The sequence below is a fragment of the Carcharhinus amblyrhynchos genome, chromosome 13 (assembly GCF_965287045.1).
Source record: "Carcharhinus amblyrhynchos chromosome 13, sCarAmb.v2.hapA, whole genome shotgun sequence".
Classification (NCBI taxonomy): Eukaryota; Metazoa; Chordata; class Chondrichthyes; order Carcharhiniformes; family Carcharhinidae; genus Carcharhinus; species Carcharhinus amblyrhynchos.
Window position 1 is genome coordinate 9,741,384 of NC_137336.1, and position 15,459 is coordinate 9,756,842.

The 15,459-nt window shown below is 48.7% G+C and overlaps 1 protein-coding gene across 1 annotated transcript in view; it reads left to right on the plus strand.

The window, feature by feature from the left end:
• LOC145351696 (calcium/calmodulin-dependent protein kinase type II subunit alpha) overlaps positions 1-14,416 on the plus strand; it is a 216,684-nt gene extending 202,268 nt beyond the window's left edge. The window contains exons 14-18 of the mRNA XM_080201267.1: positions 7,201-7,249; positions 9,122-9,197; positions 10,528-10,622; positions 12,803-13,031; positions 13,955-14,416. Of these exons, the coding sequence (XP_080057393.1) occupies positions 7,201-7,249; positions 9,122-9,197; positions 10,528-10,622; positions 12,803-13,031; positions 13,955-13,958 (453 nt within the window). The 3' untranslated portion in view covers positions 13,959-14,416. The remainder of the gene's footprint in view (positions 1-7,200; positions 7,250-9,121; positions 9,198-10,527; positions 10,623-12,802; positions 13,032-13,954) is intronic.
• The last annotated feature ends 1,043 nt before the right edge of the window (positions 14,417-15,459 follow it).

A 15,459-nucleotide genomic window follows, 5' to 3' on the forward strand; every position in this document is an offset into this window, starting at 1 on the left:
AGAGAGTTCCAGAGTGGCCCAGAGACTCTGAAAGAAAAATATTCTCCTCATCTCCTCATATTAAACTAGAAAGAGTGCAGAAAAGATTCATTAGGATGCTACTGGGACTTGATGGTTTGAGTTATAAGAAGATGGAACTGGGACTTTTTTCTCTGGAGGGTAGGAGGCTGCTGGGTGATCTTGTAGAGGTTTATAAAATAATGAGGGTCTAGATCAGCTAGATGGTCAATATCTTTTGCCAAAGGTAGGGGAGTCTAACACTAAAGGGCATAGATTTAAGGTGAGAAGGGGGAGATACAAAAGTGACAAGAAGGGCAATTTTTTCACACAGAGGGTGGTGAGTGTCGGGAACAAGCTGTCAGAGGTTGTAGCAGAGGTGGGTTCAATTTTGTCATTTAAAAAGCATTTAGATAATTATATGGGTAAGATGGGTATAGAGAGATATGGGCCAAATGCGGGCGATTGGGATTAGCTTAGGGGTTTTGAAAAAAAGGGCGGCAAGGACAAGTTGGGCTGAAGGGCCTGTGTCCATGCTGTAAACCTCTATCACTCTATGACTCTATCTCTGTCCTAAATGGGCATCCCTTCATTTTCAAGCAGTGCCCCCCACATCCACCTTGTCCAGACCATTCAGAATCTTATATACTTCATCCAAGCCACCCCCTCATTCTTCCTACAAGTGGAAACAAGCTCAGGCTGTCCAACCTTTCCTCATTAGATGACCGGCTCATTCCACGTATCAATCTAGCAAACATAAGGCTGGGCTCTGTGGATTCCCGATCCATTGACATAATCCCTACATCATCTCAGTGCTGAAGGCCACCTGTACTGATCTCCCATGCTCCATTAGAACATAGAACATACAACACTACAGCACAAACAGGCCCTTCGGCCCACAAATTGCACCGATCACATCTATACCTACCAAGCCATAAAACTATCTATAACTCCCAATCCCATTAGATCCCATATACTCATCCAGAAGTCTTTTAAAAGACCCCAGTGAGTTTGCCTCTACCACCACCAACGGCAGCCGATTCCACTCATTCACCACCCTCTGAGTGAAAAACTTACCCCTGACATCTCCTCTGTACTTGCTTCCCAGCACCTTAAACCTGTGTCCCCTCGTAGCGACCATTTCAGCCCTGGGAAATAGCCTCCGAGAATCCACCCTGTCTATACCTCTCAACATCTTATAAATCTCTATCAGGTCACCTCTCAATCTTCATCTCTCCAGGGAGAAGACACCCAGCTCCCTCAACCTATCTTCATAAGGCATGCCTCCCAATCCAGACAACATCCTTGTAAATCTCCTCTGTACCCTTTCAATAGCTTCCACATCCTTCCTGTAGTGAGGCGACCAGAACTGCGCACAGTACTCCAAGTGGGGTCTGACAAGGGTCTTATAAAGTTGCAGCATTGATGAAGACAAGTGCATAAAGTTTGATGAGGCCACACAAATACATCTTCCGGCAGGAAAAGCCCTCTTAACCTTACGAGAGATAGATCCCCAACCCCACTGACTACAACAGTTCCAGGGATGAGAGATTTTACTTGGGCTAACTGGAGAGGCTGAGATTTCTCCTGGGTAAGAAGTCTCACAACACTAGGTTAAAGTCCAACAAGTTTATTTGGTAGCACATGCCACTAGCTTTCGGAGTGCTGCAGCCAAATAAACCAAATAAACTTGTTGGACTTTAAGCTGGTGTTGTGAAACTGCTTACTGTGTTTACCTCAATCCAACGCTGGCATAAACAAGATCAAATAATGGCAAATGGAGTATAATGTAATGAATTGTCCATTTGAACAAGAATAAAATAGAAGCATTTTATCTAAATGGTGCAAGATTGCAAAGTTTTGAGATGTAGAGGGATCCCAAATGATTAATATGCAGGTTCAGCAAGTAATTGGGAAAGCGATATGGATCTTATCATTTATTGTGAAGGGAATTGGTTACAAAAATGGGGAAGTTATGTTTCAGTTACATGTAACTGTGGGGAAGGCATCAGGAAAACCCCCTGGGGGATTTTCACAGTAACTTCATTGCAGCGTTAATTAAGCCTTAGTTGTGACTAATAAATAAACTTTAACCTTTGCCCAAGGAGGTGACGTAAGAGACAGGAGTTTGGTCCAGCTGTCGGGGGCGAGCAGCTTGCATGGCCATTGCTCAAGGAGATTGGGCTGCTCTCAAAGGGAATTGTGTGTTTAGTAACTGCCGTCTGTGTATTGTGCTGTTCAGGAGCTTGTTTGCTTCAAGGGCCACTTGGAAAGATCGATGAGTACGAAACTTCTTCCCTTGAGAACCCTGGAGAGCAGAATTGTCCATTAAACATCTTCCTTCTGCCGTACTTAAAAGATGCACTCACTGCTGAAGTGGAAGTCCCGATATATTTAGATAGGGGCACCACCGGACCCTGACTGCTGATATTTCTGCCCTCTGGTTCATTTTTTGATTTGATTTGATTTATTATTGTCACATGTCTTGGCATAGAGTGAAAAGTATTGTTTCTTGCACACTATAAGAACATAAGAAATAGGAGCAGGAGTAGGCCATCTAGCCCTTCAAGCCTGCCCCGCCATTCAATAAGATCATGGCTGATCTGTCGTGGCTCAGTTCCATATTCCCGCCCTCTCCCCATAACCCTTAATCCCCTCTCTCATCAAAAACCCATCAACCCTCTTCTTAAAAATATTTAGCGAGGCAGCCTCCACCACTTCAACAGGCAGAGAATTCCAGAGATTCACCACCCTTTGAGTGAAGAAGTTCTTCCTCAACTCCGTTCTAAACCGCCCCCCCTTATCTTGAGGCTGTGCCCCCTAGTCCTACTGTCCTTTCTGAGTGGGAAGAGTCTCTCCACCTCTATCCTATCCATCCCATTCATCATCTTATACGTCTCAATGAGATCTCCCCTCATTCTTCTAAACTCTAACGAGTACAAGCCTAGTTTATTCAGCCTCTCCTCATAGCTCAACCCCCTCAACTCCGGCATCAGCCTAGTAAACCTCCTCTGCACTCCCTCCAAGGCCAAAATATCCTTGCGTAAGTACAGCGCCCAAAACTGCCCACAGTACTCCAGCTGCGGCCTCACCAGTGCCCTATACAGCTGCAGCAAGACCTCCCTACTTTTATATTCAATCCCCCTCGCTATGAAGGCCAGCATCCCATTCGCCTTCCTGACCACCTGCTGCACCTGCAGGCTGGGTTTTTGCGACTCGTGCACAAGGACCCCGAGGTCCCTCTGCACCGCCGCCTGCTGCAGTTTTTCTCCACGTAAGTAATAGTGCAGATGCAAATGAAGCATACCGTTCATAGAGAAGGAAGGGAGAGAGTACAGAATGTAGTGTCACAGTCATAGCTAGGGTGTAGAGAAAGATCAACTTTATGCCAGGTAGGTCCATTTAAAAGTCTGACAGCAGCAGGGAAGAAGCCGTTCTTGAGCTGGTTGGTACGTGACATCAGACTTTTGTATCTTTTTCCCGACGGAAGAGAAAGAGAGAAAAAAAGTTGGAAGAGAGAATGCCTGGGGTGCGTGGGGCCCTTAATTATGTTGGCTGCTTTGCCAAGGCAGCTATGGAGACATCTGCAGTCCAGAGTTGATGAATCTCACAGGCAGTTTTTCCTTAAGCTTCGGTTAATAGTAGGAGGCAGCTGTGTTCAGTGGGTAGTCCTCTCACCTCTGCGTCAGGATGTCCCGGGAGTACATCACGCTCCAGAGACTGGGCTTGTACTCTGTAATGACCGTAACCAGGCCCATCAGGTGGGCCTCTTGGAGTATGAGCTCCCTGATTGAGGCAACGATTGCCTACCCAATCAGGGAGTCTCGCAGAGTGTCAGGACTACCGGCACTCCGGACCGGGACTTTGAAGCACTCTAGGAGCGGAATTGAATTAGTAAATAAAGGGACAGCGGCCTCTGAGGATTATTTCACATTCCCAGTGCAGTGCCGAAGATGTACTGCACTGTCATGGGTGCCATCCTCTGGATGGGAGGTTAAGCTGAGGCTCAGGTAGACGTAAAGAGAGTGCTATTATAAACAAGGGACTCCTCCTTGAGGCCCTGGGCAGCCAGCAGCAGTAAAACAGATTACCTGCTCCTTATATCCCTGCCTGTGGGATCTTGCTGTGCTTAAACTGGCTGCCACGTTTCCTAGTAACCACAGTTCAATTGTAAAGCTGTAGAGTACTTTGGGTGTAAAAAACATGGGGTGAGGGGAATCTTCCGGTCCCTATGAAGGTAAACCGCGCCCCCCCCCCCCACCCCCACCCCCACCCCCACCCCCACCCACGGTCCCTTCCCTGGTGGCAGGACGGGTGACCCACACAAAATGGCTTCGACCTCAGTGGGACCGGAAGATCCCGCTGGCGTCCAATGGCGAGCCGTCTCCGCAGCGGGTAACACATTGCGAGACGGGAGGTTGACGGGGGTGCTGAGAAATCCCACCCGTTAGGCAGACCAAGCAGTCGTTCGGGTAACCCAGACGATGTGAGTTCAAATCCCACCAGGGCGGTTCGTGAATTTAGTTGCAGAGGAGGTGGGGGTTTTGAGATCCTAGCGAGGTGTGAGAAGATCAGTCAGCCTTGGAACCAGGCTTCAGTTCCCTGTACGCCTGCTGCATTTATTCAGGATTCTCAGTCCCTGCTTTCACACCAGCCCCGAAAGCACTCTGCTGTCTCAGTAAAACACATCAATTATCACCAATTAGCACAGACTCACATTAACACTGATGGAAATCCTGCTCCTAAAAAGTCAAATGACATTTCTGAGATCGAAAATTGGAGATTTGCCATTTAACTCTATCTCAAAAGGTCATCCACAGGCACATTAACCTCATGAATTAATAAGAGATAAATAAAATTGGACCATAAAGAGGTTGTGTTGAACGTAGGTCGCAGCATAGCTGGAATCGCCTGTCCACTTCTGGTCACCGTACTGTAACAGGGATACAGAGGCACTGGAGAGGACCCAGAGGAGATTGATTTAATTTGAAACATAGAAACATGGAACAATACAGCACAGTACAGGCCCTTCAGCCCTCGATGTTGTGCCGAGCTATGTCCGAACCCAAGATCAAGCTATCCCACTCCCCATCATTCTGGTGTGCTCCACGTGCCTATCCAATAACTGCTTGAAAGTTCCTAAAGTGAGTCCACTATCACAGCAGGATTTGACTTGATTTACTATTGTCACATGTATTGGCACGCAGTGAGAAGACTTGTTTCTTGCGCACTATACAGACAAAACATACCGTTCATAGAGAAGGAAAGGAGAGAGTGCAGAATGTGGTGTTACAGTCATAGATTGGGTGTGGAGAAAGATCAACTCAGTGCGAGGTAGGTCCATTCAAAAGTCTGACAGCAGCAGGGAAGAAGCTGTTCTTGAGTCGGTTAGTTCGTAACCTCAGAATTTTGTATTTTTTTCCTGACGGAAGAAAGTGGGAGAGAGAATATCAGAATGTGTGGGGTCCTGAATTACACTGGCTGCTTTACAGCGGGAAGTGTAGACAGAGTCAATGGATGGGAGGCTGGTTTGCGTGATGGATTGGGTTGCATTCACAACCTTTTATAGTTTCTTGCAGTCTTAGACAGAGCAGGAGCCCATACCAAGCTGTGATCCAACCAGAAAGAATGCTTTCTATGGTGTATCTGTAAAAGTTGATGAGAGTCGTAGCGGACGTGTCAAATTTCCTTAGTCTTCTAGGAAAGTAGACATGAGCTTCCTTAACTATAGTGTTGGCATGGGGGGACCAGGAGAGGTTGTTGGCGATCTCAGATGATATGAGAAATGTGTGGGTTTAAAGATCAGATAAGGGTGAACAGGCTGGGTGTTCTTTCTCTTGAGGAAAGTAGGGGTGACTTCATACGGGTCTTTAAAATTACAAAAGCTCGTGATAGAGTGGGCAGTTAGGGATGGGCAACAAATGTCAGTCTTGCCAGTGATGCCCACACCCCATAAAAAAAAGATAAGTTGGTTCCACCGTGCGGGAAGATCATCACTAGGGCACGTTAATCTTAAATAGTCCCCAAGAAATCCAATTCAATTCAACCCCAGAGAGTGATGAGAACGTGGAACTCACTAATACAGAAGTGAATAATATAGATGCCCTTAAGGTGGGATGGGCAGGGGGCAGGGGGGGGGTGGGGAGGGGTGTTGGGGGAGAGGGGGCACTGAATAAGTGTATGGCGGAGATGAGAAAGAGCTTTCTTATCGATTTAGATGAGGAAGGACTGGAGGAGGTTTGCGTGGAGCGTAAATGCTGGCATGGACTGGTTGGGCCGAATGGCCTGTTTCTGTGCTACGCGTCTGCTGGAATCCTCTGACATCGGTGGAGTTTCATGAGATTTGGGTGTGGAGGTACAGGACAGAGGCAACTGGGCTGGAGCTGAGGTGTAGATCAGCCATGACCCCATTGAACGGTGGAACATGATGCTGCCTACATGTGGCTTTATGATTAAGTGGACATTATGAATAAAGTGCATTTGGTTATCTGCACATTCTTACTTAGCTCACATCGGTGCTTGCATGATGCAGTAACGATAAAGCTCGGACATAGTTCCATAAATGTCTGTGATTTCATGTGCCTCCTCATCGTACTTTTAAAGTTGGTTTGCCGTATTGCAAATCCATTTCCCCTGGAGTTACGTACGTCATACAGTTCAACTTTAAACCAGGTCCCTTCCACATTCCTTCTAAAGGAGGTAGCTTAGCTTTGCAGCATCTTTCTTCACATATTCTTCTGTGGGATGTTGGCGTCACTGGCAAGGCCAACATTTGTTGCCCGGTTGCCCTTGAACCGGAGAGTTTGCTGGGCCATTCCAGAGGGGTAGATTTCTGTGGATCTGGAGTAACGTGCAGGATCGCCCAAGGTAAGGACAGCAGACGGCATTAATGAACCAGATGGGTTTTCACAAACATCACTAATAGTTTCACAGTCACCATCGGTGAGACTGGCTTTGTAATTCCAGATTTTGTGAATTGAATTGAAACTCTACCAGCTGCCGTGGTGGGATTTGAACCCATGTTCCTGGGTTTCTAGATTACCAGGCCTTTTATCTCACCCGTCACACCACCGTTTCCACGTCTCCATACGTAAACATTGTTCCCATCTTGTTCTGCGACATTGAGAGTTTAATTGTGGATCACAGATTGAGCAGGTTGCCGTGGTTACTCCTCATTGTGACGGACCTGTACCTTTCATCTAGGAATCCTCGGAGAGCTCCAACACTACCATCGAAGACGAGGATACAAAAGGTAAGGTGCAAAGAGACCTGCATTTTTATTGCCCGTCCCTAATTGCCCCTTGAGAAGTTGGGGGTGAGCCATCTTTGTGAGCCACTGCAGTCCATGTGAGTGTAGGTACACCCACAGTGCTGTTAGGAAGGGACAGTAAAGGAACAGCTGATATATTTCCAAGTCAGGGTGGTGAGTGGCTTGGAGGGGAATTGCAGGTGGTGGTGTTCCACTATGACCGTGCCTTCAGCTCTTAAAAAAACCAAAGATTTTTCGGGCCACTTATAGACCTGCTTTGCAAACTGTTGATTATTTTTTGCGATTTACTCAGGAGCTGATGACTGTACCCCATTGTCACAGGAAAATAATTGTGCATATTTTTTGTAAGCGTAGTTTTTAGTCCTCTGAAATTGGCTCACTCCCAGGTGATGGATGAACACTACAGTTTAGAATCCCTACAGTGCAGAAAGAGGCCATTTGGCCCATCGAGCCTGCACACCATAACCCCACGTAACGCCTAGACACTGAGGGGCAACGTAGCACGGCCAATCCACCTAACCCGCAGATCTGATTATTATTTTTGTGATGACGCCCTCTCCAGCTGTGTTAACCAAATTTCACCAAGGAATATTTTTAAAGCAATATTTCGTGAAGCGTAAATGCGCATTTTTAAGTGCTATGGAAGATTTTGCAAATGGGTTTGAGCGGAAAGTTGGGTGTTGGGGACAGAAAACTGTTTACAGAGTGGGCGTAACTCGGGATGCAGGAAAGAACCTTTTATCATTGAGACAGAGTTAACGAAACCTGCCTCCTCTGGCCACAAGGCCACTGTCATTGGCGAGTCCGAGACTTCAGTCACCCCCCAGTTAAAGGTTCGTGCATTTCCGACTGATACCCTCTGACCCCATTTTAATTCAGCCCCCTACTTCTGTGAACTCCTGTAATTGACTTGCTCCAAGGGACTTCCAAGTCAAGGTGTTACTGTTAAGTATTGCTGAAAAAAGGGAGATGCTGTCAAAGATTTTTACTTTGCACTCATCAGGACAGATGCAAGAATACCAAATTTCAGAAGGAGCGCCAATTTATACTGCATGAGAAAAGGATACTAACTGGTTGGGAAGTGATTGATCAAGACATTGCTGTGAGAGTACACGAATGCCACCATGGCGTTTTGGTATTCTTGCATCTGTCCTGATGAGTATAAGATGAAAAGCTTCAATAGCATGTTTCTTTTTCTCAATAGTATTCAAGTTCTACACTACCAAATGACCATTTGTTATGATTCGATTCAGCTGCTCTGGGCAAAGAGAAGCTGGTCTTCAGTAGGTACAAAGGAAGAGAGGGTGAAATGGATAAAGCAGATGGAGAACGTCAGGGAGAAATGGTAGGAGGCAGAGATGAAGGCAGTATCGGAGGAAGAGAGAGATCTATGGGCAGAAAAAAAGGGAGGAATGGATGGATGGAAGGAGGAATAGATGGAGGAAGGAATGAATGCAGAGAGGAGGGAGGGGCTGACGGAGGAAGAGGTGGACGGAGGAATAAATACAGAGAGATGGGAGAGAAGTGAATGAATGGAGGCTGATGACAAGAGAAATGGATAGAGAAAATAGAGGGAGGAATGAATGGATGGGGAAAGAGATGATAGAACAAATGGATACTGAGAGAGAAGGAGGGAGGAATGAGTGGATGGAGGTAGACATGATGGTCGGGATATATTAATAGAGAAATGTAATGAAGTTTTGTTTGGATGGAAAGGAATGGATGAATGGACCTCCTGTCAGGCCCACTCTCTGTAATTCTGCTGTGCAACATGTCCAATGCACTTTTAATTATGCAACTACGTTGGAAATTTTAAAAAAAAATCAACTTTCACTCTTTGTGTGCCAATTCCAGTGCGTAAACAAGAGATTATCAAAGCCACGGAGCAGCTCATTGAAGCGATTAGCAATGGAGATTTTGAGGCCTACACGTAAGCTTTTTTCCGATGTAAAACATTTAGTTCTGCTTTATGCTAATTCCACAGCGCGTTTGGAACAGTTATCCCTCCAGTGGGAGTGTGAATCATTAACCCTGAGAAGTCACTATTAGGGCGTTGTATTCCAGGGTGTAGAGTTGTATTACGCTACCCTGGTGTGAAACTGGAACCACTGATCCATCATTCATTACTTCCTTTCTCACCCGCATTCCTCCCCCTCTTCTGTCTCCACCTGCTCTCCCTCTATCCAAAGAACAGTGCGACACACCAAGCCTGCGCCCACACATGACTTTCTGAAGACCTTTTGCCTCTATGTGCCCCGTATTCCCTGCCTATTCATTTATCTGAAAGAGATGCCTCTTAAATGTTGCTATTTACCATCTACCATCTACCATCTCCTCTGGCACAGCGTTCAAGGCACTTACCACACTTCATGTGAAAAAACTTGCGTCTCACATCCCCTGTAAACTTTGCCCCCTTTACCTTAAACCTATGTCCCCGAGTCCCCTGGGAAAGAGACCTTGACTGTCCGTTCTATCCAGGCCTCTCATCATTTTATCAACTTCTATTTGGTCGTCCCTTGGCTTCTAATGTTGAATTGAAAGCAAAGCGAGTTTGTCCAATCTCTCCTGAAAGCCATTCCTTGCCTCCACCCCTTTATTCCTTCTATCTTTCTTTCAATCACTTTCTCCTTCTGTCACTCCCTCCCTCCCTCCATCCTGCCACTTTCAATATCATAGAATCATAGAACCTCTACAGTGCAAAAGGAGGCCATTAGGCCCATCGAGCCTGCACCGACAACAATCCCATCCAGGTCCTATCCCCATAACCCCACATATTTACCCTGTTAATTCCTCTAACCTACACTTCCCAGGACACGAAGGGGCAATTTAGCACGGCCAATCAACCTAACCCGTGCCCCCAGACTGCTGGCTCTGAACCACCAACCCTCGATCGCTGGCCTCCCCAACCTCCTCACCCAAATCAACACACGGGGATGTCAGTCTGACCCCCCCCCCCCCCCCGCCGACCTATGTCCAGTCTGCTCCCCCTCCCCATGGCCAATCACCCCCTTCCCTCTCCCATCCCCCACCCCACCCGCTTCCACTGTGCCCCTCGCCTCCCGAGGAGGCCTCAATGGCCTCTGTCCCCACCACGCCGGGTCCCTGTTGATGGGGACCCGACATGATCTTGGCTGCTTTAAATGCTCATGCGTCATCCCTTCTTTAGCTGCTGATTGGTCCGCTGTGTCTCCCCAGTATTTTCTCTTTCCTCATTGGCTAGACAAAGTGAAAGTCCGCATTGTGATTTGTTGATCCTTCAGGAAGATGTGTGACCCTGGGGTGACCGCCTTCGAACCCGAGGCGCTGGGAAACCTGGTGGAGGGACTCGATTTTCATCGATTCTACTTTGAGAATTGTAAGAAACTATTTCTGTTCCGCATTTCAGCTACTGCTTTGCAGCTAGCACCTCGGGTCAAAATGTACACTGAGTGGTTAAGACCCAACACACTTCTGAAGCCCCAGTTCAAGCCCTACTCTGTCCGAAACAAATTGATTCCACCCACGCAGACTTTGAGGCTTATGGTTTACCGTTTGGGTAACAGTCTCCGCTCTGAGTCAGTTGGTTTTGAGCAAGTCACACTCTAGAGACTGGAATTCACAAATATAGACTGCAGGACTGAGGGAGTGCCGCACTGTCAGAGAGTCAGTACTGAAGGAGTGCCACACTGTCAGAGAGTCAGTACTGAGGGAGTGCCGCACTGTCAGAGGGTCAGTGCTGAGAGAGTGCCGCACTGTCAGAGGGTTAGTACTGAGGGAGTGCTGCACTGTCAGAGGGTCAGTACTGAGGGAGTGCTGCACTGTCAGAGGGTTAGTACTGAGGGAGTGCTGCACTGTCAGAGGGTCAGTACTGAGGGAGTGCTGCACTGTCAGAGGGTCAGTACTGAGGGAGTGCCGCACTGTCAGAGGGTCAGTGCTGAGAGAGTGCCGCACTGTCAGAGGGTTAGTACTGAGGGAGTGCTGCACTGTCAGAGGGTCAGTACTGAGGGAGTGCTGCACTGTCAGAGGGTCAGTACTGAGGGAGTGCTGCACTGTCAGAGGGTCAGTACTGAGGGAGTGCCGCACTGTCAGAGGGTCAGTACTGAGGGAGTGCTGCACTGTCAGAGAATCAGTACTGAGGGAGTGCTGCACTGTCAGAGGGTCAGTACTGAGGGAGTGCTGCACTGTCAGAGAATCAGTACTGAGGGAGTGCTGCACTGTCAGAGGGTCAGTACTGAGGGAGTGCTGCACTGTCAGAGAATCAGTACTGAGGGAGTGCTGCACTGTCAGAGAATCAGTACTGAGGGAGTGCTGCACTGTCAGAGGGTCAGTACTGAGGGAGTGCTGCACTGTCAGAGGGTCAGTACTGAGGGAGTGCTGCACTGTCAGAGGGGCAGTCCTGAGGGAATGCTGCACTGTCAGAGAGGCAGTCCTGAGGGAGCACAGGACTGTCAGAAGGTCAGTACTGAGGGAGTGCTGCACAGTCAGACAGGCGGTATTGAGGGGGTGCTGCACTGTCACAGGTCAGTAATGAGGGAGTGCTGCGCTGTCAGAAGGTCTGTAATGTGGGACTGCTGCACTGTCTGACGGGCGGTATTGAGGGAGTGCCGCACTGTCAGAAGGTCAGTATTGAGGGAGTGCTGCACTGTCAGAGGGGCAGTACTGAGGAAGTGCTGCACTGTCAGAAGTTCTGTCTCTTGGATAAGGAATTAAGCTGAAGTCCTATCTGCTCTTTCAGCTCCTCATATAATCCCTACAGTGCAGAAGGAGGCCATTCAGCCCGTTGAGACAACAATCCCACCCAGGACCTCTCCCCTTATCCCCATGTATTTACCTGCTAATCTCTCTGACATGAAGGGCCAATTTAGCTTGGCCAATCAATCTAACCCACACATCTTTGAACTGTGGGAGAAAACCAGAGCACCCACAGGAAACCCACACAGACATGGGGAGAATGTACAAACTCCACACGGTGACCTGAGGCTGTGAATCAAACCTGGGTCCCTGGCACTGTGAGGCAGTAGTGCTAACCACTGTGCCACCATGCCACCCTTATTGTATTAATTCTTGAAGAAGAGCAGCGGGAGTTGCAGGGGGAGTTCTTCCTGATGTCCTGAGGTCAATATTTATCCCTAAATCGGCACCTTTGGATTATCTGGGTTATTATCACATTTCTGTTAGTGGGAGCTTGCTGTGCATAAATTGGCTGCCACAGAGTCTACACTTCCAAGGTACTTCACTGGCTGGCTAGCAATGTCCTGGGGTTGTGCATGGCATTGTACAAATGCAAGTCTTTCTTCCTTATTTAAATATGAGGTGTTGTTGTTGTTTAGCTATTCCGTGGGCGGAATTTTGCCGGCACGGTTGCCCAAAGTTCGTACAATCCCGCCCAAGGCCAACGGAGAATACCGTTCTCCGAAGCTTTCCCACCCCCAGAATCGGGACAGACGTGTCGGTAAAATTCCGGCCAGTGTCACAGGACGGAGTGCGTTCACCTCTTCCTCTCACTGCTATCTCACCGTGTCTATCGGGGATTTGCTTTTTTTTGCCTCTCTCCAGTGTGGTCCAAGAACAACAAGCCCGTCCACACCACCATCCTCAACCCACACATCCACCTGATTGGGGAGGAGGCCGCCTGTATCGCTTACATCCGCATTACACAGTACATCGACAGCAATGGGATCCCGCGCACTGCCCAGTCCGAGGAGACTCGCATCTGGCATCGCCGCGACGGCAAATGGCAAATTGTCCACTTCCACCGATCGGGATCTCCGTCTGCTCTGGCCAAGTAAGGGTTAAGGTCCAGGTTTTGGTATCCGGGCTCCGGGGGGGGGGATTAACCTGGAAAAATTGGAGTTCGGGTTTGGTGGCGGGATTGAGGTGAAGAGGGGGGAACGTTTCAAGGTGAACTGCCTTGTCATTCTGCACCATTCTCCCAACTCTCAGCCACTCTCTGTGTGAACATCTGAACCAGGAGTAGGCCATTCAGCCCCTCGAGCCTGCTCCACCACTGTACATCAGGGCTGATCTGATGGTCACCTCAAACCTGCATCCCTTCTATCCCTGACGAACTGTCACCCCCTTGCTTACCTTGAGTCTGTCCACCTCAGCCTTAAAAATGCCCAAAGCCTCAGCTTCGTCTGCCTTTTCAGGAAGAAAGCTCCAAAGACTCTCTGAGTGAAAATCCATTGCCTCTTCTCCATTTTAATTGGGTGATGCTTGATTTTTAAATACTGTCCCCTTGTCCTGGGCTCTCTCACAGGGGGGAACATTCTCTCCACATCCACCCTGTCACACACCCCTCAGAATCTTAAAGGTTTCAATCAAATCACCTCTTTTTCTTCTAAATTCCAGCAGATACAAACCTACTCAGTCGATATATATAGTGTCACAAGTAGGCTTACATTAACACTGCAATGAAGTTACTGTGAAAATTCCCTAGTCACCATACTGAGGGAGAATTTAGTACGTTCAACGCATCGAACCAGCACGTCTTTTGGACTGTGGGAGGAAACCGGATACCCACGCAGACACGGGGAGAACATGCAAATTCCGTACCTAAGCCGGGAATCGAACCCGGGCCCCTGGCGCTGTGAAGCAGCAGTGCTGACCCCCACCCCCCACTGTGCCACCCTGTGGAAATACTTGTTTATTCTTTACCCTCATTCTCTCTCTCTCTCTCTGTCTCTGTCTTTGTCTCTCTCTCTGCAGCTGAAGCTCCTTCTCTCCAACCTCCTGCTGCTACCCATGACTGACTTGCACGCAAGGAAACTATCTCCTGTGTAACCTCACCGCTGGACTCATGTCTCCCCCCCCTCCGGAGAGAGAGAGAGAGAGAGAGAGCTGGAATGCTTGGCGGGGAGCACTGCTGGGTTGAGTAACCGGTTCCTTCGCTCACACCCCGCTGTGTCCGCAGGGAGAGTGATGAATCTCGTAACCGACCATCATTCTTTTGTATCCTAAAAGGCAATATCTGTGGTTCTGGCATGTTTTACAGCGATATCTATAACTCCAATCAGTTTACAGTGTAGGTGTATTTTAAAATTGTGATCGTTAAAGTGATGACTTTATAACTTGGCTGCGATGCATGTTTTTTACTGTAGTGCCGGACGTGCAAAAAAAATAATAACAATAATAATAATAATAATGGGCATTTGCAATCTTAACGTGAACTTTGGGAGGGAGGGAGGAAGGAGGGATTTAACATTTGGAACAGTCCCATTGCAGACATCATTCATTGAAGAGTCTTGTTGGAGGGAGGGGGGGATGGGGGGATGGGGGGGGGTTTAACCAGATGGTAAGTAGGCAGTGCCAGTCTCGTTAAGACTGGGCCAACAAAGGGGACCTCCCCGGTGGGCTTCACGGACCTTTTAACTCTTTGCACGCCAACAACCGGAGGGGGCGAGCCACGAGCCTCGGAGATGAATGCCCGCAGGGTGAAATTTTAAAGCGGTGGTTACGCTCCCCTTTTCCACCCCCTCCACACCTCCCTGCACCCCACCCCGCCTCAAAACGTTGGCAACCGCACTTTGGAACCAATGAAAGCACTTTGCCGCGGGGCTGCAGAGCTCGTACTCGGTGAGGGGGGGTGGGGGGTTGGGGGTGGGGGGGGGGGGGGGGGTTGCATTCAACAGAGGGAGAGACAAAGCTCCCTCATTTCAAGGCCCCCAGGGTCGAGAAACGACCGTTTCGTTTTAAGGGGGCCCCGGGGGGGGGCCGCTACGCTCCATCTGCCCCCATCGCACTTTGAAAGCAATGATTCTGAACACTGTTTGTACGTTATTTAAATGGCGATCCATCCGAATGAGCTTCCTCGGGTACTTTGTGACGCTGGCTTCACTGCGGCTTTGGTCACACTGGGTAAGGCTTTATTCCTCATGCTGCCATGAGGGGGGGTGTTTGGCTTTGGGCGGGCTCCCTGTTTAGATTCGGGGTCCTTACACACTGCCAGGCACCACGCTCTATGCCAACACAATGTAGCGCCAGTTCAGCACAGCCACAACAGTGGACTCACTATCGGTGCTAATCAGCTCAACGAGATTGAACTCCATCACTGAGTCCAAACGAGGACGGCGTCCGAATGGACAGTTTTTGCACAACCTGAACCCCGACCCCCTTCCAGGCTTCGAAGCTGGGGCTGGGTCTCCGCGATGTGGAGATGCCGGCGCTGGACTGGGGTAAACACAGTAAGAAGTCTGACACCACCAGCTTTCAGT